The sequence below is a fragment of the Melanotaenia boesemani genome, chromosome 15 (genome assembly GCF_017639745.1).
Source record: "Melanotaenia boesemani isolate fMelBoe1 chromosome 15, fMelBoe1.pri, whole genome shotgun sequence".
Classification (NCBI taxonomy): Eukaryota; Metazoa; Chordata; class Actinopteri; order Atheriniformes; family Melanotaeniidae; genus Melanotaenia; species Melanotaenia boesemani.
In genome coordinates, this window is record NC_055696.1 from 8,451,933 (window position 1) to 8,477,090 (window position 25,158).

The window sequence follows — 25,158 nt, forward strand, 5'->3', positions numbered from 1 at the left end:
TGTGAGTAAATTTAATGACCACACAAGTGCAGGGAATTGAGATTTTAGAAATAGGAGTTGAATTTTAGAGGCACATTAGCCCTTATCCATGAACCTGACTGTCAGGTGAAAGGGATACTCACTGTGAATTCTCCTGTTACAGCATCAAAGCCAACATGAATGGTGTGTTCAAAGTCTGAAGGTAGGGATATCTCAGGACGTTCCTTCTCCTTCTTCTTGTTTGCTACACAGGTTGGATAAAAAAACAAATTACAGGCTTATTTCTAATGTTTTTGAACACTGGAAACTGGTGTAGCAATATGAATCAATGCAGACCAGAGTGTGAAGGTGAGGAATGACACTTACTCTTGTCTCCCCCGGGGAAGATAGAACGCAGGCGGACTTTCTTGTTTTTCTCTTCGGGAGCCATTGGAAGCGGTTTAGATGCGTGATTCACTGATGAAGAGTCTCGGGAACTACTATTCATTCTCAAGGGGGGGGCTGGTGGCTTCTCTTCAATATCAACACTATCAGACATCTTTAGTAGCACTCACAATGTCCTAGAAAAAATGGAAAGGAGAGAGATACAGAAGCATAGAGTGAAAAAACCTGTGTAAAGTGAGAAGAGACTGAGAAAGCAGAAAGTGGTGAAGCTTATAAACTCCTGTGGGAGTTTAAAACATTAGTTTCCAAAGCATTTTACTATTTCATGAAAATCTAGTATTTGATTGCAGTAGTCCAAAAGTTGTTAGAGGGGCAGAAAAAAAGGCTTGAAAATGAAGTCTTACTAAAAAAGAAAGGGTGGAGAAATATGTTGCAATTAATTAGGTTAGTGGAAAAAGTATCAGTATCAGTATCGTGACTGAGTATAAGAAAGCACCTTAGAGAGGCAGTCTCCCAAAGGTTAATATGGGCAGAAGTTAAGCATTCTGCACAAAGACATGACAATACAGTGTGGACCAGTTCAAAATTATGAAGGCTTTAGATATTCTGTCATCTAAAGTACATAATATTAATAGATTTAAAGAATCTGGAGACATTTCTGCTCGCAATCTAAATGGATGAAAATTAATATTGGAGGCCTGCGATCTCCAGGTCATCCGGGAATTGTGATTAAAATATGTGTTTATGAGATTAGCGAATCATTTCACTCTGCTTTTGTTTGTGTTTTATAAAGTGTCCCCACTGTTTTTAATGAACCCTGGGATATATGCACAGAATGCAATATTATCAAAAATGATAATAATAACCTACAGACAAAAAGTCTGTAGGTTATTATCAAGGCTGGCTGCAGATGACGAATCACTTGCTAAAATACATTTTTTGGGACCCTCTTATCTGTAACCACAGGATAACCTAGGTCATGTACAGAATAGTTTGAAAATGGCCATAATATAAATTTATCCAGAAATGGTATATATGAACAAGTTCTCTGCACAGATACTTCATATAACAGATTTAGATAGGGAAACACAAGATTATCCTATGTGAGTGGGCGGATATCTAGAGCTGAGGTGAAATCAGTTCAGCTGTGAAAACAGTGACCAGCAGTTGACTCTAAGAGAATCTGGCAAGGGGGAACACTTCTATCACTCTCATCTTCCATCTACCCACCCGACTACCATCTTAGTCTCCTTCACTGCCTCACCCTGAGGCCAAGCCCATCATGTGATATGTAACACAGCTATCCCAGAAAGCGGGACATCCAGGCTGCCCCCGTAGTGGAGACCTACATTAGCAAACAAAGACACACTCCTTGGTCCTTATACAATGTGCACTGCCTCTGACAAATTATACATGTGCCTTCACAGTGCCCTTTAGGATTTTATGTAACCACCGCCTGCACAGACAAAAATCTGAAAGGTTACAACATACTCTTTGTTAACTTCCCAAAAAAGCTGGTTTTGAATAAAGAAATTAGATTAGTGGAAAGATGTAACGTGATAAGAAGCCATAATCTAATCAAATGTGTCTCCAGTAACGGCATTATCGTACAAGACTTCTCTACGTCCTGTGCACCCCCTCTTGCATTTCAAAAGAGTCTCCTTGTGAAACATATTTACTGGTAATATGTAATTTCCTCATGAACCTGTCTGGGCAGGACAGCAAAACTGATACTGAAGGATCTCATTGTTTTCCTAATTGTACAGATACTCTAACTATGATGCACATCTAATAAAACCAAATCATAAATGACCCTCTTCTTCTTGATGCTGACAATGCTGTGCAGACAAATTTGATTCTGTTATTTCCTTACAATACACATAAAAACTACAACTTTTTGTACTCATAACACTTAATAAACAGGATTTATTTCAATATCAAATCCCATTACTCATCTACTCTGACAGCTTTTTCTTTTCTTGGACAACAATATCAATGTGTATTCATACCTTAATGGGTAAATGTGAATGTATTATTCATACAGTCTTGACTAAAAAATATGTGGCAGCTCTTTTGATGTTGAGAAGTCCTCAAGATCAAGCACTGGTCTAAGATCAAAAGACACACCAAGACAATCTTGCTATTTCTTAAATTTCATAGTATTTTTAATTCTCCTTTAAAAGTGATTTGCTGCACTGGCAAAACCCGCACTGGGCTTCCCTCATTAGATAAACTTTTAAATAATGACCAAGGCTGGAAATTAATTTTCAATTCTTATCTGAGTTGAGGAGTCAAAGCTCACTTTATTTGTCTCCCTTGAGAGAAATTTGTCTTGGACAAAGACAAAATTAGGAGGAGTGGTAAATTACGGACATAAACGACACACTAAAAAGTAAAAATGTGGCAGAAGTGAAGTGAATCTTTCCAGTATCTATTTTAGATAGAAGTTACATCAGTTGCATTCACAAAAAAACTCCCACAACACCATCGCCTCGGACAGATTTATATAAAAAAAGTGACTCACTCCTGACAACGAGGCTAGCTAATGTTAGGTTAAATTTTGATCCATCTCAGCTGAAAGACACCTACTCTATTTTAATAACCATGCAGCTTCTGAAGATACGAAATGACTTTACTGTGTCTGCATGGCATGTTTCCAAGATTTTATGAGATATATTTATAGCAGGGCTATATTGTGTTGGTGGTTTCTGCTGTGCTGGGTGAGTTCCAGATGAGAGTCCAGACAACATCAGAAAACAGGTCCTGTTAGGTTGCAGTTTGGGTGTGTCGCTAACTTGGAAAACTCTGCTGTTTACAAAAGAATGTCACTGTTGACACAACAGGGAAACAATGAATAATGGACAAAACCACTGTCAAACCAGAAAGGCATGCTGGGATGTTGTGGATTTCATAGGACAAGATGAGGTCTGACATAGTGCCAATTTAGGCATATGTTAATAAGAACTTAAATGTTTTAACCTGAAACATCCCCTACTGAGTGCTTACGTTATACTTACACATAGCCATTTTGCTTGGAGCAGGGCTTTCCTTACTCACTGCTACATATGCACACAGCACGCCCTCATTTTTAAACATTTGATTGGCTATTTGATTTCTCAGTCCTCAACAAGCTGGTTTGCACCTGGCTCAAGATTTGAAGGACAGGGTCATGGACATTCTTGCAATGTAGACTCTTTTGTAGATTCTGTGTTTCTAAAGTGGTTTTCCCCAAAAACTAAGAAGGGTTTTAGACCACTATGTCAGGGGCGTTTAAATCACAGCTGGACCAATAAAAGAGAGTATGTGAAAGATTAGGCATAGCTGGCAACTTATTTGAAATGATGCAGTGGTGACCTGAATAAAAAGAAGAAACACATTTTGGAGCTAAATCTTTCACCGAACTGGATTGTTGAGACCCTTGTCTATGAAAAAAAGACCATTATTGTACGGAAAATAATGACATTATATATGGATTATAAGGAGGCTTTATAGGTGAGTTGCTTCAATGTTGTTACTTTTGTTGTAGATCAGCAAAGTTTTAGGACCTGGCTGGTGGAATTGTACCCTCCCACAGATGCCAGCTATGATTTGCACTACTTGCAAATTTGCACAGGATTGCTCATGTGGGCAAAAGTTGATGGGAAAAAAAAGCAACCAGAAAAGCTTGTTTTCTTTCCACTATTCTAAAAGAGGACACTTAATAAAAGAATAGTCTTAAAAGCTAAAAAGATAGTTTTGCTTTAAGTGTCTCACTTGGAGTAATATTTGAGCTGTCAGTTTCCACCATCCAGACAATAACCTAAATGTTTTTTATTAACAGTTTAATTTAAAACTAGTTATTTATCAGTGTTAAACAATGCTATGACAGGGCTGGAAAAAACTTCGATCAGATTTGAGATAAAGACAATTTACAGAATACGAGCACGTCCCAAAAGTTATGAAAAAGACGTATAGTTTCACCCAAACTGCTTTATATTGGATCCATTATTCATTCACTCCTCATTCACACCTGGTGGTGGTAAGCTAGCAGCCAACCACATCTGCCGTGGGGCAGACTGACGGAAACGTGGCCACCAATCGACGCCAACGACCTCTCTGACCACCACTGAACATGCAGGTACATTCATACACCAGCAACGCTGGATGCAAGGGGGTGAAGTGCCTTACTAAAAGAGACACCATCAGACTGACTAGGATGTAGCAGGATTCAAACTGACAACCTTTACAGAAACTGAAGAATGTAATACACAATGAAGAAAGCAATCTTATATCACAGATCTCTAAACCTTGTGTCTATGTGGCTGTTTGGTTGATCACCTGCCTGCTGACTACCCCAGCAGCTCCACTATGTTGCTTGATGGCAAAAAATGGCAGATTCATGAAGGCCCAGACATTCGCTCACATAAAACACCGACCTATTTACTGTGCAGACTGACAGGCAGTGAGTGCTCTGTCCCTGAAAGAAGCAGCTCCTCTTTCTGAAACACATGCAGGCTAGTCTGAACATTATAAATCAACTGCATAGGTGACTTTTGCCTGAAACTGAGAACATGTTCATGAGGCCAAACTGCTCTGGTAAACAGAGAAAACAGTCATGTCATTTATAACAGCATCTAAATGTAAAACAGCAAATATAAGCTGATTCATATTTTGCTAAATCAATCAGAAATTACAATGCTTGGCATGTTTAGGTACAATGTCAGATTTTGACAGTGATATATGAAAGTAAAAGTTTCTCAAAACGCACACAAGCATCACAGACACACCAGCTAGACTTAGATATTACTGTGGGTGTTTTCATATTTCTCTTTCATAAAATATTTAACGATTCACGAAGGACAGGTTTTCTCAGCTCTTTCAAACATTAATGTTGAATTTAAATGGCTAACACAGGAAGAGACTCTAATCTTGAGCCCATGGCAGTCCAGTAATGGCCCTGCAGTGGGGGGAGGGTTCCATAAGCTTGGCTCTTCATGCCCCTGATTAGGACTTACTCTCAGTTTGACTTGGCTTTAGCATTGGCTGTGCTTCTTTGAAGGATGCTGATTACTTGGATGGGATGGACAGTTCGAGGGCATCCAAAGCATACGGATGAAGCAGGAATACTCTAATGCCACAGTTCACCACTGTTATCTCTTTTATCTTAATGACGTGCAGATAGTTCTTTCTGACCACTGTTGAGTTTTTCATGAGCCCCCACAACACAACACAACACAACACAACACAACACAACACAACACAACACAACACAACAGAGACGACAAAAAACCCAAAAGAGACGACAAACATAGACATCAAATGAGTGTGGGTTGACAAAACACAGATGTCAATATGCTACTACCCTCTCACATGGTTGGCTTCTCAAGGTCAGAAAAAAATACCCAGTCCCATTGCAGATGCTGCACAATCCCATTTAATTTAAAATACAGGCTGGAGGAGGAGGAATCCAGTGTTCTGTCAAAGAAGACTCCCTTTCAAAGGGAAATTTAACTTACAGTCACAACATAGAAACCTAATGTGGTCAAACATATAACACCCTTATCTAGAAAATTGTATAAACTTTACCAGACCATAGTTGTTATTACATCATTGCTGCACAACTAACCAGTAAATTTTAATTTTGATTTAGATATTGATACAATTTCCATGCTTGAATAGCAATGATGAAATTTTTGTCTGCAGACAGTGTTTGTGTAATAGTCCGTTTGGTTAAGAGACCAGTCTGGAAACAACTTTTTGAAGGTCTCACCTTGGAATCGACTGTATATTTACCCAGCCATGTCTCAAATAGCTGGCCTAAATACTTTTAACAGATGTTAAAATGTTTTACACAGTCAGCATACCTTCAGGATAACATCCAGAATTCAACATGTCTTACAACAGGAAGTGTAATATCTACATCTGCCAATAGGTCACAAAACACTGCAGCTTAACAATAAAGGTTGAAAAGTATGTAAAGTGTCTTTGAATTAGAGAACACTACATACTTAGTTTTTGAAAACATTGATGACTATGTTTTGAATTGCAATAAACTGCCACGAAGTAAAAATATCTGATTAAGCTCATTCAAAGGGAGGCTCAGATTTTCAGGGGATTTCTATATCACACTCACACATTTCCAGTTTCCACATTTTTATTTCTATACCTTTAACTTCATATTATGCTGAATTTGTTGGGGTTCACCATGCTACATAAATGCTGCCATATAGAAAACTAAAGGAGCCACAAACTTCAATGATGAACTTAACTGGAATTCCAGTGACAATTTCTTCTTCTTTGTATTACTTATAGTAGTAAAAAATGACCAGAAAAGTGTGTTTAAAAAGAGCTGGCTTTTGATTTGTATAAAAATTACTTTCACTTCATCATGAGTGTTAGATTTTTTTTATAATCAGCATATAAGTGATGGAGTTATAGCTAAAAACTTGTTTGAGCTTGTTTCAGACATTTGTATTCTCTTTTACCTTTCAAGCCTGATGCAAGGCAAGCTTCATATATTAAATTTCAAGAAACATGAACAAAGATTTTGTTTTTAACATTGATTAACCTAAATGAAAGCTAATTGTATAAAACAGTAAACCATTTAACCTTTTAAATGGTATTTATTTTTTTCTAAGGCTGAGAAATCAAAGCACATTTTACACTGCCCATTTAAAACAAGACTGATGCACTTGTGTTGCAGATTGCAGTCCTGTTCAGGACCTAAAATAAAGCAGGTTCACAGTGTCCTGCAAACTAAGTGCAGGAAATTGAGGCAGGCATGCAGCTGTCTTGAAGAGCATGTTTTCTCCCTCTGTGCAAGGCTGTGAGGTGTTGCTCTGTCTCTAAGTAACATATGAACTGTTATATGATATAGTAATTTCATATGTTCAGGTTGATGAAGAACAGGGATTGATTTAAAAGTAGTTATAGTAATTCTGCTAAGTGGTTCTCAAATTTTTTGTTACTTGCCTCAGTATTTACAAAAAACACATAAAACATGTCAGTAAAACAGTAACTGACAGAATAATTGAAAGGGTAAAAAAAATGTGTTTTGAGCAGAAGTTATTATAAACCAGACTAATTACCAAAGTCTGTGTAAATATATCATAAACAATCAGCACATCAAAAATGAGATTTAATAAGATTTTAGTCAGCATGTGAAGGTATCCTTCATCAACACAATGGGAGAGCGGAGATAAGACCATGATGACAGAAGTGAAGTGATAAGGAGAGTGACAGAAAACAGCAAAAAACACGTGAAGAAGAAGAAAGTGTCAAGTAGATAAAACACAAACCTAAAATTTTTAGCTGCATGCAGTGTTTCATTTGACCGCTTTATTATTATTATTATTATTATCAATATTATTATTATTATTATTATTATTATTATTATTATTATTATTATTATTATTATTATTATTAATAATAATAATAATAATAATAATAAAGACAGGATCCCCTATATTTCAACCTATAAAGAGATTATATTTTACATTCATTTTGGTATTGAGAGCAGTGCTGGATTTATTTACTATCTGAATTGTTTATCTAAGAGAACAGCTTACAATTTTAAATCATTGTGTGGTTTATTCTTTTTACTGTAGTCAGACACGGGTACTGGGCCTAAATATTGGATTGTCGTTGGACAGTCAACATGGTTGCCATTTTGATTGTGTCTGGGTGTCACTGGCAGTTTGGTCCTGCAAAACCTTAATGGAGCTGCTGATTACAGAAGTTGATGTTAGCTAGTTTATGCCCCATGAGCTGCTGTAATGGATTTGCTCTATCATCATCTACAGAATGAAAGGCTTTATTAAATGAAGCATATGCCTACGCTGTCCTAAATTTTACTTTGGTTCTGTCTGTGGATATGAAAACAATAAATCAATTGTTCATAACAATGAAATCGTTAAAAATTGTTATGAAAAATTATTTATCCCAGAGGGAAATTACAATTTTGTGTCATGTAGTGGAAATAAGAGAAAGGGTTGCAACAAAAAGGACTAACACAATAATGCAGTTTAAAGAGATGACAACAAACAGGTGTTTGTAAAACGTCTGTTTCAGATACAATCAATATTAATAAAAATGCTCTAATGTAACACTTGCTGAAACAGTTATGGTTTGAGATAAAATACATTCTTTGTACGATGCAACTGCCATTTTAAAGGTTGCCATGGTAAACGTCTGTAAACGTCTTACAATTCAACTTTGCCATTTACTATCTGACTTAGATAATAACATCACTTGGCATGAAGCTGATCTTAAAGCAAGAAAAAGGTACTGCTTGGTTGGAGATAAACCATGGTTGGGGCTAAACACCGCAAAGGTTTATTTTTGGAAAGTGGACATTCTTTTTAGTTGTCATAGTTTGTGGATTTTGGGTTGGTTGCTCTGTGTTGTTTTATTTTATTATCTTAATTCCTCTCTTTTCCCCAGTTAGTCTTTTTTTCTGCTTCACCACACACCTAGCCTCGGTTTGCTAATTACCACATCAGCCTTTTGTTATTAGATCTCTCAGCATAAATATTTCCTGGTTTCTTTTGTTCTTTGTCAGACCTATATTTTTACTGTGTAGTATGTAGTGAAGTGCGTTTCCCCACTTAAATTCAGATTCGGATTCAGATTACTATTTTGTCTTTCAAGAACATTACACCGCAGAATGAAAATACAGTGCATTGCGTTAAGCCACCATGAAAGCAACATGTACAATTTCTGGAGCCTTTTCTGCATTCCACCATTACAGCACACCTCCATGAATGTCCTCAATCTGGCCTCAATCTCACAACTCTGTACATTTCAGTCTTGGTCATGACTTCGCCTCTATTTAGGGCATCACATTACTACTGACAGCTAGCCTAGCTCAGCCTAAAGGTTAAAAAAATGCATAACAGCATTTCTAGAGCTTACAAATGATCATATTATCTTTCTTCTGTTTGCTCTGCAATATCTTGTTTGGCTCAGCTAAAGTCAGTATTTGGTACAAAGGGCAATATTATGAACTCAACTTACAGAGCCAGAAATAAATACATATATAAATACACACACACACATACACACACAAATACACACACACATATTTAGAAAAAACAGGTACTTACTAATGTACATAAGCTGATATTAGTGACTTTGATTTTGTACAAACCAAAATTTTTGTCATAATTTTTTTGCCAACTATGGTTCCACATATTTAGTTTGTTTCACCTTTTGCAAAACAGCTGCCAATAACAACACTAGCATGTTGCAGCTCCTATGGCTTTTGGACAGCTTGAACTCTTTAAGGTATGGGCTTCACTAGCAACTATTGTACATTCTAGGGTAGGTATTTGTTTTAGAAATGAAAGAGGATTCCCCGCTTCTTTCTTCATATATTCATATATTCCTCATGAACTCTCTCTCTCTCTCTCTCTCTCTCTCTCTCTCTCTCTCTATATATATATATATATATATATATATATATATATATATATATATATATATATATATATATATAATTGTCTGAGGCTGTGAATTCCATATGCCCTTGTTAATATAGTCAATGACATCATATTACTGAACAAAGACTTACATACTTATCAAGAATTCATTTCTCTAATTGATTATTTTTAATCATCAAAATCACAAGTCTTTTAAAAACAAAAAAAAAAAAAAAACACACACATTTTTCAAATTCTATTTTTAAGACATCCACGTGCCTCAGGGAATAACCATTAAGATCTTTTAAATGTGTGGGTATAAAAGCCCATTCATAATATGCCAACTAGAGCATGATTACACACTATCAAAGGCAACCTAAATAAATGTAATAGCTCTTCTTCCACTTTAAATATTTATTCAAACTGACCCACAAGATTTCTCAGAAATTCAGCTGCAGATTCAAATTTTAGATTAATATCAAGATTATTTGTCAAACAAAGAGCCTGAAAACAAAACATTTCTTCTACTGATCGTGGTATTATTTTATTATATTAAGAAAATTCACAAATTATAAAAAAAAACACTTTAATAAAACTAAGTTATTAGTTTTCCCCAAGTATTAATAAAACTCACACCAGTTTCAAAACTTATCATTTTAAATATTTCTGCTGTAACATAGACCAGTATTTCACAGTAGCTCTGTATATTGAATAACTAATTAACACAATTCTAGTAAGACTGGCAAAGCATTCAAACAAAAATCTGCTTTTTTTCTGATCAGTAACTAAATACTCTATCATTTTCACATAATTCAGCAGTCTGGCCACACGATCTTTCCCTGCTCAGCTTACTTTCTATTGAATAAACCTCTGCTCACAGGCTGTGGTATAACGTTCCCCATATTCAAAACAAAGCAGGAAAAAAAACAGGTTAGTCCACAATTCAGACCTATTTAATCCCCACAGCCTATACTCCACAGTGACTCTCATTTTACCAGGCATCATCTATTACTAAACTCCCCTGCTGGGGAGGCTTGAGAGTTCACATTTAATATTTAGTTCTGGCAAACCTGCTCCAGTGCAGCTCTCTAATGTGCATTTATTCAAAAACACACACACACACTCATTTCATAAGTCCAGATTTTTGCATGAACGTTGCAACGCTGCAAAGTGCAGCAAAGTGAAAACATTTATTTAAAGGCATAAAGTGAAAGGTAATGGTTGGAAATGACAAAACCGCTGCTCATTTTGTTCTGACATTTAAAACTGGCTTGTAATTTAAAAACAATTATTAAAAGTCAAACTCATTATCATTGCAGAATTTTAACTAAAAGTATGTTTTAACTTAAAATATGACTATTTGTACAATTGGCTTGCTGAACACTGCATGGTTTGACTGTCCCTTTGCTGAATATGTTCACTGAACAAAATCAAAACGTTATAACCAGAGGGGAGTGTAAAATACCATAAAAAAGTGCCTTTGGGCAGTCAGCCTACATGGCACTTAACCACAGAACTGAGGAACATTACATAACTTTATTTTCCAAATCTATAAAACAGTGGCTACAAGTTACTCAAACATTTGGTGTTGTTGCAACCAAATGTCTATTCGTCTGTCTTCTTAAATTCATTGCATTGCAGAACTTTTGTTGTCCTTTAAATTAATAAACATAACTGAAACAGTTTATTTTCTTCTGTGATAAAATTAGATAAGCTAAGCGTGTTTTAAAGACTACTCCAAAATCAGCATTTTGCTTTCAAATATCATAACGCCATTTATGCTTTTTAATTTGCTCTTAAGTTTTATTAATTAAAATTTACACAAAGTCAATATTATGTTAAAGTGTTAGAGCTCATTAAAGATCCTCGACAGCCAATCAGTGATCACTCTCACTGACAAACTTGATGCCAAGTCAGAATGATGAATTAGTTGAGGAAAAAAGACTTGACTTGTCCAGGCAGTGCAAAATAGTTCTGAACACCAAGAAAAAAAAAAGAAGAAAAGAAAAAAAAACAAAAAAACAAGGAGGACAAACAATAACAAAAATTCCTGGAAGTCCTGACACCTGCGTCATGAACTCAAGGTCTATGAGAAGAATTTGACCAGTCCTGATCCAATAAAAACTTCCATTCATTAATCTATTATCTATACCTGCTTAATCTAATTCAGTGTCACAAGGCCAACAAACAACTTACATAAGTCAAATATGGAAACTTTAAGCCTGATAATGGTCTGTATGCTTATGCAAGCAACATCATCTATCCAGCTTTTGAAAGACCAAAAAAACAAACATTTTGCAATAAGGCGTTTTAAATGCCTCTCTTTTTTTAAATTTTTTCCTTAATGGAAAAACTATGTCATTGTACCCAACCATTGTAGTTATGGCATAAGGGTTTATTTGATAGCTGCTGGAGGCTTATAGAAACAGAGGGAGAATAAGCCTGAGGTTGCAGCAATAGCTGACACATTGTACAACACCATACATCCAAAACTTTGGATAAAGGTTTGACATAGTTATGCCCAATGCTGGTGGATGTAGTCTGTGATTTTATAAAAAAAAAAAAAAAAATATAAATGTACTATCGGTTAAGGGCCAGTGAGAATTTTAATAATAAAAAAAGTCACTACAGGTTCCCTGCAGGCAGTTCAGCTCTCTGCCACACAATCATGATCCACATTTGGTAGAAATTTAGTTTGAATATTTTAGTTTACACAACTTACCATAACTATATAATAAAACTGATTTTACATGGTTAGAAAATAAACAAAAACTAACAGAAAACAGGCTATGCAGCTTTCTGAGTAGTGTGGCTGTCATGTTTTCTGCTGCATTTACCCCTTATCTCCTGATGTTTTACAGCAGGTAAGTTCCTGATTTTATATTGTTGGTTTTAAGGTGCCATCATGTGTGTGTGTGTGTGTGTGTGTGTGTGTGTGTGTGGGTGGGTGGACGTCAATCAGTGTAGCTTGAGTGAGCATGGTCAAGAGCCAACTGGAGACCATCCAGTAGATCCTCTCCTGCCTTGCCAGCTGGTAGACCTGCCCAGAGCTCAGCTGAAAGGGTTACAATGGACAAGTGAAAGCTTGTAGATGTTGTAGTGTAATATTTATACCAACAAGTGAATCAACAATGCTTTACCTCTATGTAGCCAAGAAAAGAAAGTGAAAGAAAGTGATTATTTGGTGGGAACATTTCTCTGGATGTTTTCCTTTCAAATGTGTTGTTTATTTTGGCAGATGATTAAACCATTATAATGTCATGAGAAGAGCTGTACTGAAACTTTGATTTAATACAGTTTTTGAGAATCATTGAGATATATTATGTTATCTGTCAATTCTTTACCAAACATCAGACATGTTGCTGTCATTCTTCAACTGAGATTACGCTCAGTATATATATTATCCAACCTCAGGAAATACAGCTTATTATACAAATGTTCAAACATCAATTTATAACAGAGAATTTTGTCACCTTACATAAGATCTGTAAATCTAATGTAAAAATCTGCAGTCTTTTAATTTTCTGAAAGTCTTTTACATTTACATTTCATCTTCTACTGGTTCATACTCCATTCTGAAACACTCTGCACACTATAGATAGAGAGAAAATTCTTAATCTCTGAACCCCGTTCCTGCTCTGCAACATTTCTTCCCTTTATTTTCTCCATTCATCTGGAATATCCATCATATTGTAAAGGCTTTAACTCGTTGAACTGTTTGCAATTTTGAACCATCCCAAGACAGTTTTCTGTATATCCTGAACTATATTTTCAATTTCTGCTTGACCGGAAACAGTGGAAATCAAAAGGACTGTTAGTATTTGTAGTGTACACAGACAGATAACTCGTAAACATATATAGTCACACATGCAAGTAAACCTACTCTAAGTAGCAACAGACATCAAGTAGGGAGATTACAGAGAGCTGTGTCAATGTGTCAGTGTGTGAGTGTTTCCTCTGTCTCTCTCCATCCATCTCTCTCACTTACTCCCCCTCCTCTTTCTGAGACAAAATGGCCAGATGGCTTCCAATCCTACATGCTAATCCACGACACACAGACTGTAGCTCTGACACACCTACCACAAGACTGTTGCTCCACTCTATGCCCTTAAATACCCACATACACATGCGAGCACCCCTTATATGGGGCCACTGTCTGTAAACTGTCAACATGAGTCCAGAACAATAACTCCACTTTACAATAGTGTCATAATTCACCCAGACTTGGTCATTAACAGATGGAGGTCTCCTTGTATGTGTTTTGTGTGTGCAACTATCACATTTCAGGCAGGCCAGTTAGCAGGCTACGGGCCAAGATGAGGCTCTGAGTCTACTGCTTTTGTTAGCTGAGGTGAGGTAAGACAAGCTGCATGTGTTGGGTTACACTGACCAGTGGAAAACACAGGGAGGTCCAGAACAGCAAGTTAATGCTCAGAGAAAAAAATATTTTATGTTTTATGTTACTTTAGTGCATAAATAAAGTATTATCTTCCCTCCTCTCATTTGTTTTCTTTGACCAGTATTGAATCAAAATGCAGCACAGTCAAGGCTGAAATGTGGAGGAAAGGATTTTAAAAACACATGTTACAACTGCTTTCTCCAAATGGTTAAGTGATAAGAAGGTCCCAATGCATCTCCTTTCATTAAGTAGCTTACAACACAAGCTAGAATAAAGTATTTAGTTACAATAAGTAACATGCCACATTGCCTTGAAGGAGAAGAAAAAGTCCAAAAAGCATTCTTGGAAAATGATGCAAAAAATAGAGCAAAATGTGGATTACACAAATTTTCCAAGCTCATTTAGTGAAGGATTTTTAGTTTTACAAGGCAATTGAATTAAATTTAAAAAAGATAATAGAATTTACCTTAGACATATACTGTATGTTGAGATACATGAGAGGTGCATTTAACATACACACACAGACAACAACTAAGACATATACAATATTAACACTTTTTACTGCTGTTAAGCAGCACAACATCAGACCATACAGTGATATTGTAGAAAACGTACATTTTCTTGTGATGAACTACTGTGGATAAAGGTGTGATGAATATTTGATCCAGCTGGCATATGGAGCTTGATATCAGTGAGCAGTGGAAAACAGTTATCCAGCTTCACAGATCTGTTAAACACCAGTTACTTCTGCTAATGCTGTATAACAGCACCTCAGATTGATTGATCTGTCTGCCATCTGACTGCAAACTGCATTAGATTACTATTGTGGCCCTAGTCTCTTTTCTGTAAAAGTAAATATAGTGCTTGAAAAGCATGGTGTTGGAGGTTTCGACAGACAGCTTAGTTTTAAATAGATGGGCAAGCATCAAATCTAAATCAATACAGCAGACCAATGTTCACAGGGAGTAGCACCTTCAGTAACCCATCCCCCAATTCCCATCCACAATCATCTCACAATTCCTCAATCACTGACATGACTCCCTAACATCCCTCCTTCACACCAGACAACAGGTCTCCTATCAGGCCTTGCTTCTCCCAGGATGACTGTGCTTCCTGGGAGAGGAATCTCCCAAATCTCCCACTCGTTCTACGTTAGCTCTAACACAACTGCAACAAGCAGAGGTGATAGAGAGACACATAGTCAGCTTGTGCTGCAGTCACTTCTTCCATCCTCCTCCATCGATTACGGCTATGGAAGAATCCGAGGTAGAACAGCTCAGCTTTCACAGAACCAGCCCCCACCCCCACTCCGATCCCCAAAGAAGTCAGGTGACCAGATGTTGTATATCTCCCTCTCACTACAGCCGCCATGAAGCTGCTAAACACAACCATGTTAAAGCCAGGACACAGAGGATCACGTCTCTATCGTGAGTGTGTATGTGTGATTACTGAAAGCCATTTCTTTACGAAACCCACTCTAGAGAGGCAATACGTGAGGCGGTGCAGAAATAACAAAAGAACATCCATCAGCATATTAACCATCCATCACCCTCCCATCCACAGCATATACAGCTCAGACCCATCCAGCATCTCCGGCTTTACGGCCCCAAAATAGAACTGCTTCCTTTTCTTTCAGTGTTCACTGCAGCTGCTGCATTTCTCCAGGACTGACACACACACACACACACACACACACACACACACACACACACACACACACACACACACACACACATACACACACACACACACACAAGACCCGTACAAATGCCACCATTGATTCTAACAGCTCTTCATCAATAAGGATGCTATTTGTGAGGCACAAGGGAGAGAATACAGAGATGATGTGATGCAGGGGGATGGTATATGATAATATAAAAACACATCCAGCAAATCTGATGCAGACATCCATTTCCATTTCACCCTCACGGACAGACTGCTGATGAAACAGATGCCTCCTTAGCAGGGCAGAATGCAGAATGGAGAAAGGGAAAAAAAAAAAGCTACAAAGCACCCCTACACGGCCTCCCCCACCTCCTCCTATCCTCTTCTCTCCTCTCCTCCTTCTTCTGCCTCCCCCTCCACATCCCTTATTGCCTTACACAGAGAGGGAATTACCTGAAATATGTCTTCACATTCTCTTGGTCCGTGTTTCGCCTTTGGGCCTGGACTCCTGGTAGAGGCATCGCCAGCCGTACAGTCCTAGTGATAGTTTAAAGGCAGGATTGCCATTCTCTTGTCAGACCAGTTCCTGACCCTAAAAGCAGGCTTGTTCGGCAGGCTGGATGCTTCACTGGCTGCTCACTGTTCCCTAGCCCATGATGTCATCCACCCAACTTTGCTGATTGGCTGAGCAGCTGAATATTAATGCAGGCAGCAGGTCTAGGGGAGGAGGCAGCCAACGGGCAGACACAGTTGGTTTTCTGGTTAACAGACCAAACCTGCAGAGTGAGAAAGCAAGAACGATAGTAATACAAGTGCAGCTCAGGAGTGTTTCTTTTGATATTACAAGTGTGTCTGGAGGCTGATAAAAACTGAAACAACAATTGCACATCTAAGGAAAGCAGTCTCAGAAGAAGAGTCTTTAATCTGCAAAATCCTAATAGCACCAAAGGTGCTGTGTATCTGTAACAAATTATGTTCTGTTGCTTTCGAAAGCGGAAAGAGATATATGTTCTTTTTGTTTTAATGTTTCATTGACGGTAATGGATGGATTGTCCAGCTTTATTTTTCCGAACAAACAAATTTCTGAATTTAGAATAAAGACAACAAATATTTCTCACAAAACTATATTATGTATGTATGAAACAGCTGTAGTTTCTTTTTTTTTTTCAGGAGAAAAAAGTGGGTTCATATGCAGGCGGACACAACAACCAAAATGCTCACTGCGTTTGCCCTCATTTGCCTATGATGTCATCTTTTTCCTCTACCTCACCTGCGATTGGCTAACTGCACCAGCATCTGCTTAGTCTCATGGCTAGGGCTTCTAGCCCAAGGTGGAGGCCTATGTGAAGCTCTGTGAATCATGGCTGGTTGTCCTGACAACCCCTGTATGTCGATTCCTTGTTGGAGAGTAATATGGCTGTTCTGTGACTGTTAACTCAAATGGAGAACATGAAGATAAAAACAAGACAATGTTATTTTAATTTCTTTTATCCACGTCAATAGGTAGTTTTTGTGGTCTGTAGAATAAACTAAAATAAAAATTCTATATTAAACTATATTGATTATATTAAGACAAAAAAGAGGTTTTGAAATATATAATTTGAATAATACTGTGGCAAATAATAAATGTTGGTAAGCTTCAGTAATCTGTAGTCTAAAATAGAAACAAAAAAGCTTGGGAGTTTTTTTTTCTTCTTTTTTTTAATTGAGAATAGTCCAGATTTGAAGGCAAGTATTTAGTATTTAATAATCTAAGTTTAGTTCAGTTTCTACACAAATAGTTAAAAGCAGAGAGGATAATTTGCTATTTGGATTAGGGATGAGCGATACCAAAATTTTTCATTAGCTTATGGTATTTTTTCATCGATAGCGATATCAATACTTCTTAGCTCTTTAAAATGGAAAAATCACGATTTTATCCGTGTGCATTAATTTCTTTATTGCAAGGGCAATATGAAATATAAATTAACTCAAGAACATCAGTACCTAAAAGAAATGTCTTTAAAATAATAATTATATTGATGAGTAAATTAAACAAAAACCCATCCATTTTTTATTCCGTTTTTTTATTCCGCTTATTCTAATTCAGGGTCGCAGAGAAGCTGGAGCGCATCCCAGCAGTTAGGAGGTGAGAGGCATGGTACACCCTGGACAGGTTGTCAGTCCATAACAGGGCCAACACAGAGAGACAAACAACCACTCACACTCACTCCTAGGAAGAATTTAGGGAGACCAAATAACCTAATATCCATGTCTTTGGACTGTGGGAGGAAGCCAGAGTACCTGGAGAGAACCCACTTGTACACAGGGAGAACATACAAATTCCACAAAGAAAGACCACTGTTTGTACCTCCCCCAGCTGAGGCTCGAACCAGCGACCCTCTTGCTGTGAGGCTGCAGTCCTAACACCGGGCAGCCCTAAACAGAAAAAAGGATAAATATATCTTTTTAAAATGATAAAATTATTAAACTACAGATAAATATAAGAATATTCAATTTCATTAAATGGAAAATAAAAAGTATATGTATGTAATTGTAATATGATAACAATAATAAAACATAAAGTGCAATAACCTGCTTTAAACCAGGAAAATATCAAAACAAAACCTCATCATCACTAGGAGCAGCATCATCATTATCAGCTACCATAATCATGTGACACAGAAGGAATACACTGTGGCTGTGCTGCACATGCAGTTTTATTGTCTAAAAGTCTTAAAAGTGAAAACAAATACATGTTTTGTGTCAACAGTATGGTATCTCAATACTCAAATAAGTATCTAATCCGATATTTTGACTGGCTGATATCGAAGTATAGACACCCATGCCTAATTTGGAGTCACATCGAGCACATAAGAACATTTTACACTTACACAGAAGCAGTGAGTAAATTTTGCTTTATAGCAAAGTAAACGTAAAAAAAGCAAGTTTTGGATAGTCTCATTTGGACTGGATCTTTCTAAGATCTTTCTAGTCCTCCCCTGAATTTAAGACAGCAGCAGATCCTAATTCATTATTTTCCATCCTTCTGACTTCCGTACATGTGACAGCAATTATGAATAGTCACCATCACAGTGGGGCAACCCCAACAGGCCAATTCAAAAGAAAAACTTTGGACCAGTCAGCTGTTGGCTGTAAGTCCAAAACATGGACAAATAAAACCTTTCTTTAATTTAAGTAAAAGCAGGTTGTGTTTTTTGGACAAATGTGTTTATGCCATCAGTTAAAGAGTGAATGTCCTGTTACAATGAGATTATACCGGGACTATCACCACGAATCTGGACTCACCACCCAGCAAAGAAACATTACACACTGTATCAGTTGACAGTTCTTCTGACAAGAAGATGTTTTACCTCTTGTAGATTCAGTTGGATTTAACAGATGATCTAGGGATTAATCTTGCACCTGGATTAATATTAGTGTGGTCTGTGGGAGGAAAGGGCATTAGTTACTCTGAAAGAAACAATCTGGATGGCAACAACAATTAAAAAGGGTGCACACTCGTCTAAAGAACCAGTGTGTTTCTTTCATGGTAATTATGTCATTGCTGTGCCCTTTTGAAGTTGTAATGCCAGACCAGCTCCCTCACTGTGAGTCACAATAGACAAGAAGCATAAATTACTTTAATATAGACACGCATGCCATAAAGACTAAATGATTATATTACTTACACACATATAATGCTCCTGTTTTAACCCAGTTTCTAAAAGAGAATGTATACTTGTATACTGACATTGCTACCACAATATCTTCTCCATAGTCACTGCTCCATTGAATCATTCAAGATTATTCTAAATATTTGCCACTTTTAATTAAATTAGCCCAAAATGTGCCAGCTACATCCTTCCCTATTGCCTGGCAGTAAAACTGAAATCAGGCACTGACAGGACAACTTGCAGCTGCATTTCAGAGCAGCTTGATTTACTATCCATAGGCTGCTGTCAGTGATCAGGTTTATATAATGAATCCTATAAATATCCTTAGAGGCAGAGCACATCTCTGCAGTGACATTTTGTAATAAGCCCTGTCTGGAATTTATAACTGTGGTGGGCACAGTTGAGGAAAATGGGTCTCTGCATATCTGCATAACATACAAGTGTGACTAATAATCGAACTGGCATCGAAATGAAGTGCAGTACTGTGCAAAACTCTTGTGCCACCTCTTAGTTCTTGGAAAATGGAAAATAAGAGATTTATTCAAACATATGCAAACCTGAATAGAAATACAAAATGTATATGGTATAACACTCTCAGCTATTTCCTAAATTGTCTATTATGTGTTGACACAGAACTGGTTTTTATCTGGAGCTGAGGGGTTGTTTAAGCTTGAATGGTTCATAGGACAGTGTTGAGTGACATAACAAAAACACATTCCTGTGGAAATGGTCAGGAACATGGCCTGGACTGAAAATGAGAGAAAAAATGGACAATGTTTGAAGAAAAAAACTTTCAGACCTTCAGAAAGCATGGAGAAATATTACATGAGATTACTTTAAGATAGTCTGTCTCTTTGAAAGCAAAATTTAAAGAAATGAGGGATGGGTGACTTTTTTAGTGTAAACCATAATTTATTGGTACTCACCAATAAAAATGTTTTTTTTTTTTGGCATCAGTGTAGCCCCTACACCCCTGCAGCAAATGACTATTTACTGTGTTTGATGTATGCTGGCATACATGAAACCTATATAAAAGGAAAGTATGTGAACTACTAACATAATCACAAGTGGCTTTTCAGTCATGTTACTGGCCTGGCAATGTTGCAATAAGACTAAAATGTAAACCAAATGAGCAAAAAAAGGTCAACATTTTGGTTTTTACAAGATTTGTGTCAAGGATTAGCATAAAATATACTAGAAATATTAATATCTGACACAAAGTGACTGGTAACATTATATTAACCTAATAGCACAACTGCATAAGTCATATTTTAGGTTTTACAAGCAATGATGCATGATGAATCAGCGTTAGGAGTCAGGTAGATATCACAATTTGGCAAAAATATAAATTTGGCAAAAATTTAACGAGGCTACTGATTTGTAATCATCACCATCATGGTAATCTAAACGGTTTGTCCCATTAATGGCCCAAATCTAGCAAGTCAACAGAAATTATGACCGTATGATGTCCCAGAATTGGCCCAAGTAAATGAGCCTAAATGTTGAAAGGTAATATGGTGACTGTTATCTTATTCAGTATCACATAATCAAATTTGAGACACTTGTGGAAAATGTGCCAATTTCCAAATCTAAAACTTCAACAAAATGAGCTACTATCACTGGATCAGATCCAGCTAAAATATGACATTATTGTTGTTGATGAAAAGGGGGCCACTGCCCAAAACAAACTTTCCCGTCTTTACTTAATTCTCATTAGCAATCTACTAATGTTAGCATGCTAACTTAGGTTGCAACACGTGATAAATGGATGTACACAACATCTTGAAACATTAGCACAGATATTAAACAGCTAGTAATATTCTTTATTCTATTTTGTACATTAGTAGAGATACCCGTGATTAGATCTATGAATGTTTTGCAATTTCTGGAACTGTGAAGTGAGTGCTATTTGTTAACCAGCTGAGCAAAGCCAAACATAAACTCCATTAACAGAAACAACACAGTTCTTGTTTGCAAAAGGAATGATTGCTTTATAAATGTGAAACTTTAGTAATGCTTGTGTGTGGCATTCTCCTAATGAGCTTTCTTCATAAGTCCGAGAGAAATGTATAGCCCTGCAAATTGGATGGGGGAAATTAGAGATGATGGGTTCTTTGGTTTAGAATTAAATAATCACAGCGCCGGTCAATCACCAGTGTATAAAACATATCAAATTATGGTTTAAATGATTGCATTATGGAGGAACTTGCTGTGCCTTGGGAGCGGAGGTAGAGGGAAGATTCACAGGAAATGCTGATATATGAGAAGAGGTGAAGTATGTGTAGGTAAATCCCAAAGAACAAAACTTTGCTTTCTGCTCTGGGCATTAGTAAAATCTCTCAGTATTCTTTAAAATACAACTGTGCAATTGTCTTTCAGTTTATACTGACATCAAGCACTCTCTCATGATATATTTTTATGAAAGTTGTTTCAAGTAGAGATTATTTGACTAATCTGACTCATTCAGAGTGACCTGGTGTGATAGATAAAGTCTTTATTAGATCACACCATGAAAACATGCATGCTATTTGCACTGTGGCTCTTTCCACAAATATTTTGCTTACTGTTTGATTAGAGTGTATTTACACAATATAGCAGCAATTATTCTACACACTATAATTTTCGAGCAGATATTTTATTTAAAAATTACAACTTTTACTGCCTGTGTAGATTTATTTTAATCAACTTCTTGCATTTTGAGATGTATCTCTGACAATGTACAGTATTAAACTGTCTTAGTGTTTTAATGAGTGTGTGGATAAAGCTAAAAAGAGAGCGCTGGTACATTCAGTGAATTAAATGCTTTTCGTTCCCCCACATCAGATTAACTTATGTAAGCCCTCCACTGGTAACTTGACATATAACAAATAATGGGTCATGCTTATCCATGCTACAGCTACAGTCACTTTTGTTGCATGTCACAGCAGAGATTATCCCCCAAGGAAAATAATGGAGGTTAACAGGCCTCTATCCTGCTGATTTTGGGTAACCCATTGATTTGTGGAGGTTACAGCAAGAGTTAATTAATCTCCCAAGTTTTCCAAGTCAAAATTAATGTAAGCACTTAGTGTTAAGTACAGTATTTACAGATTACAGCATAGTGTATGCAACACCTTGGATATTTTTCCAGAGATTTAAAGGCTATGCTGCATGTTTTAGCCTGCTGTGAGAGATCCTGAAACCGTTTTGGATCACGACGAACACTAGTTTGTGCCATCAAACACATTATCTTCATCCTGATGCTGATCTGTGGCTACCCATAATGAGGAAGAAATGCTTGTGTGTATGAAGGGACATTTTGAATCATCACAGTCGGCTCACTGATAACAGGTATAACATGTTTAACTGACTCTCTTTGCCTGTTAATTTAAAATATGTCCTGCAAACAAAACTTAGCAAAATGCTATACATATATCTAATACATTGCATATTAATTTTAAATTACATGGATGCATTAATACTCCACTTTTCAGGGAGTGACATCCTTGGTTCAGTGTGATTAGTGCTACAAAACAGTGCAGGCTAATCATCAGCACAGCAGCATGAAATCACACATAAGCAATTTAAAACCCTCAGCAGGGACATCAGCTCAGGCTCTGCCAAGAAGACCCTGAAAGACACACCTCTGAATGTAAAGCAGGTGTGGAGGGGCAAATTAGTGACCTCTGGGGATTGAAGTAGTTGGGTTTTGTGTGCATCTGTGTGCTTAGAAAGACAAGTAATGATTCAAATTTGTCTTTATTAATCCAGTGTTTCCTTGTTTCTGGAAAATTTGAATTGAGTTATTATGACATGCAACAGCATCGCTGGAGCAAACACAGACTTTGAGCACTGCTGTCCCTAATGAATATTCAAAGGCTAGCCACATGCACATCACCTGTACTGATGTTTCTATGCTGGATAAAACCCGATTCACTTTTCACCTTTTCACACATTCTTGTCTTCTTTCAATGTTTGTGTCAATATGAATCAGTGTACAGCAGCCTCACATAAGAGAATCTATCTCTCAAAGAGCAACACAAAAGTACTATCCATGACAACACTGGTCTGGACAAGCCCCTCCCACTGACAGCTGGCTTATTGTGCACTGTGGCTCTGAGGCTGTCTTGTTCCCCTTTGCTTGGACAGTTCAATAACTAATCTCAATGCAGCCAGCAGCATGTAGCTTTGAAAATGAGTAGGGTAGGCCTAATGGAAAGTCATAATCTGCTTGCCAATGTTGTGCTGGTTAACGGGTGAAGTACTTTGTCAGTTCAAATGCTCCAAGTTATTAAAAAAGAAAAACACAAATGCATGAGACTGGTAAGAATGTGCAGATCTTGACATGTCACCCTGCAGTTTAATTGGCTTTAAATTAACGGTTATCACAGCATGTTTGTAGTTCATTTTTACTCAATTTTAGATCACATTTTGTTCTGTCATTTGGCTCCCAATTTTTTCATTCATCCATCTATCACATCTTAGACACATACACAATTATGAATAAGCTCAGCAGCAACGATGTATTCTACCAAATCTAAAGTAACTGACTTAAGGAAGCAACTGCTTCCACTGTATAAATACACTTTATGAACTAACTAAGACTGTCTAACTAAGACAGTGGGTATCATGCAAAATTTTCTTACCAATCATATTAATAGATACCTTGATTTATATTAGTTAGACTTCTACAGCTATATAACTGTGTTGCATTATCAAGAAGTTTGAATTATAGCTGTTTTAACTCTCTTTGTTTCTCCATCTGTCCACCATATAGTCTGATTCAATTCCGACTAAACTGGAATGAATTATACATTATGCTTAGATCGAACAGTTCAGTGAAAAGATAATCACACACAATGTCTCTGATTCAATTTAATTTAGAAAAAAAGAGCTTCAATAACACGTTGACCTGTCCGATGATCCCTCAGCTAACGGTCACTGACAATGATGTCCCACATAAAACGCAAACACACAGAACAAACAGTGGATCCCCTGATGTTGCAGCACACAGGGCACACGCGCAGCCCCCTCCCGCTGTCACACGCTGGCTAATGAACAGCAGGCTCGTGCTCATGACGGAGGAGCCCATTGGGCCACAAGAACCGTGTGTACTCACCACTTTCTGCTTGGACACACACAAACAATTGGACACGTCTGAAGAGCTTGGGGCCCAAACCCTGAAGAAGGACAGATGGTGCCCGGGATTGAGGACCGCACCCACATTAACATGAGAAAAGACAGAAACAGAGGCGGGGGAACAGGTACCCTCACTCCTATTTTTCCCCTCTATAGAGATTAGAGAGAGGGGGTGGCTTATTTACCCAGCACAGTCTGTGCCAGTGATTTGAAACCTAATTAGGGGCATGCTGTCAGTTTGACAGCAGAGACAATCAGATGTGAGTCCCATCTTTGAACAAATTTACAGCTGCCTTATAAAAAAAAGAGGTTTTCTACCACTCATACTAGCATTTCTCATATTAGCCTCCAAAAATACTAAATTCAAGATTTAATCTGTAGTTCTATAAATCCAAATGAACCAATAAACAGTACATCTGAATTTTATGGATTTAGCACAACGGGTGTCATCTTTGAGTGAGTGGGTGTATTTATGTTAGCATGACTGTCAAAAGATTGTTATTTTTAATATATCATACCAATAAGGTCTGAGGTTACATTCAAAATCTCAGATGTAATG

The 25,158-nt window shown here is 37.1% G+C and overlaps 1 protein-coding gene across 3 annotated transcripts in view; it reads right to left on the bottom strand.

The window, feature by feature from the left end:
• Window positions 1-18,185, bottom strand: part of LOC121654062 (serine/threonine-protein kinase PAK 3) — a 30,313-nt gene extending 12,128 nt beyond the window's left edge. For 2 of the 3 annotated variants that reach the window (XM_042007919.1, XM_042007918.1), the window contains exons 1-4: window positions 18,109-18,184; window positions 16,279-16,601; window positions 346-539; window positions 123-223 (exon numbers count right to left, since the gene is read on the bottom strand). In XM_042007919.1, the coding sequence (XP_041863853.1) occupies window positions 123-223; window positions 346-517 (273 nt within the window). In that variant the 5' untranslated portion in view covers window positions 518-539; window positions 16,279-16,601; window positions 18,109-18,184. Of the gene's footprint in view, window positions 1-122; window positions 224-345; window positions 540-16,278; window positions 16,602-18,108 lie in introns of all 3 variants that reach the window. The other variant, XM_042007916.1, reaches the window with a different exon arrangement.
• Window positions 18,186-25,158: the final 6,973 nt, after the last annotated feature.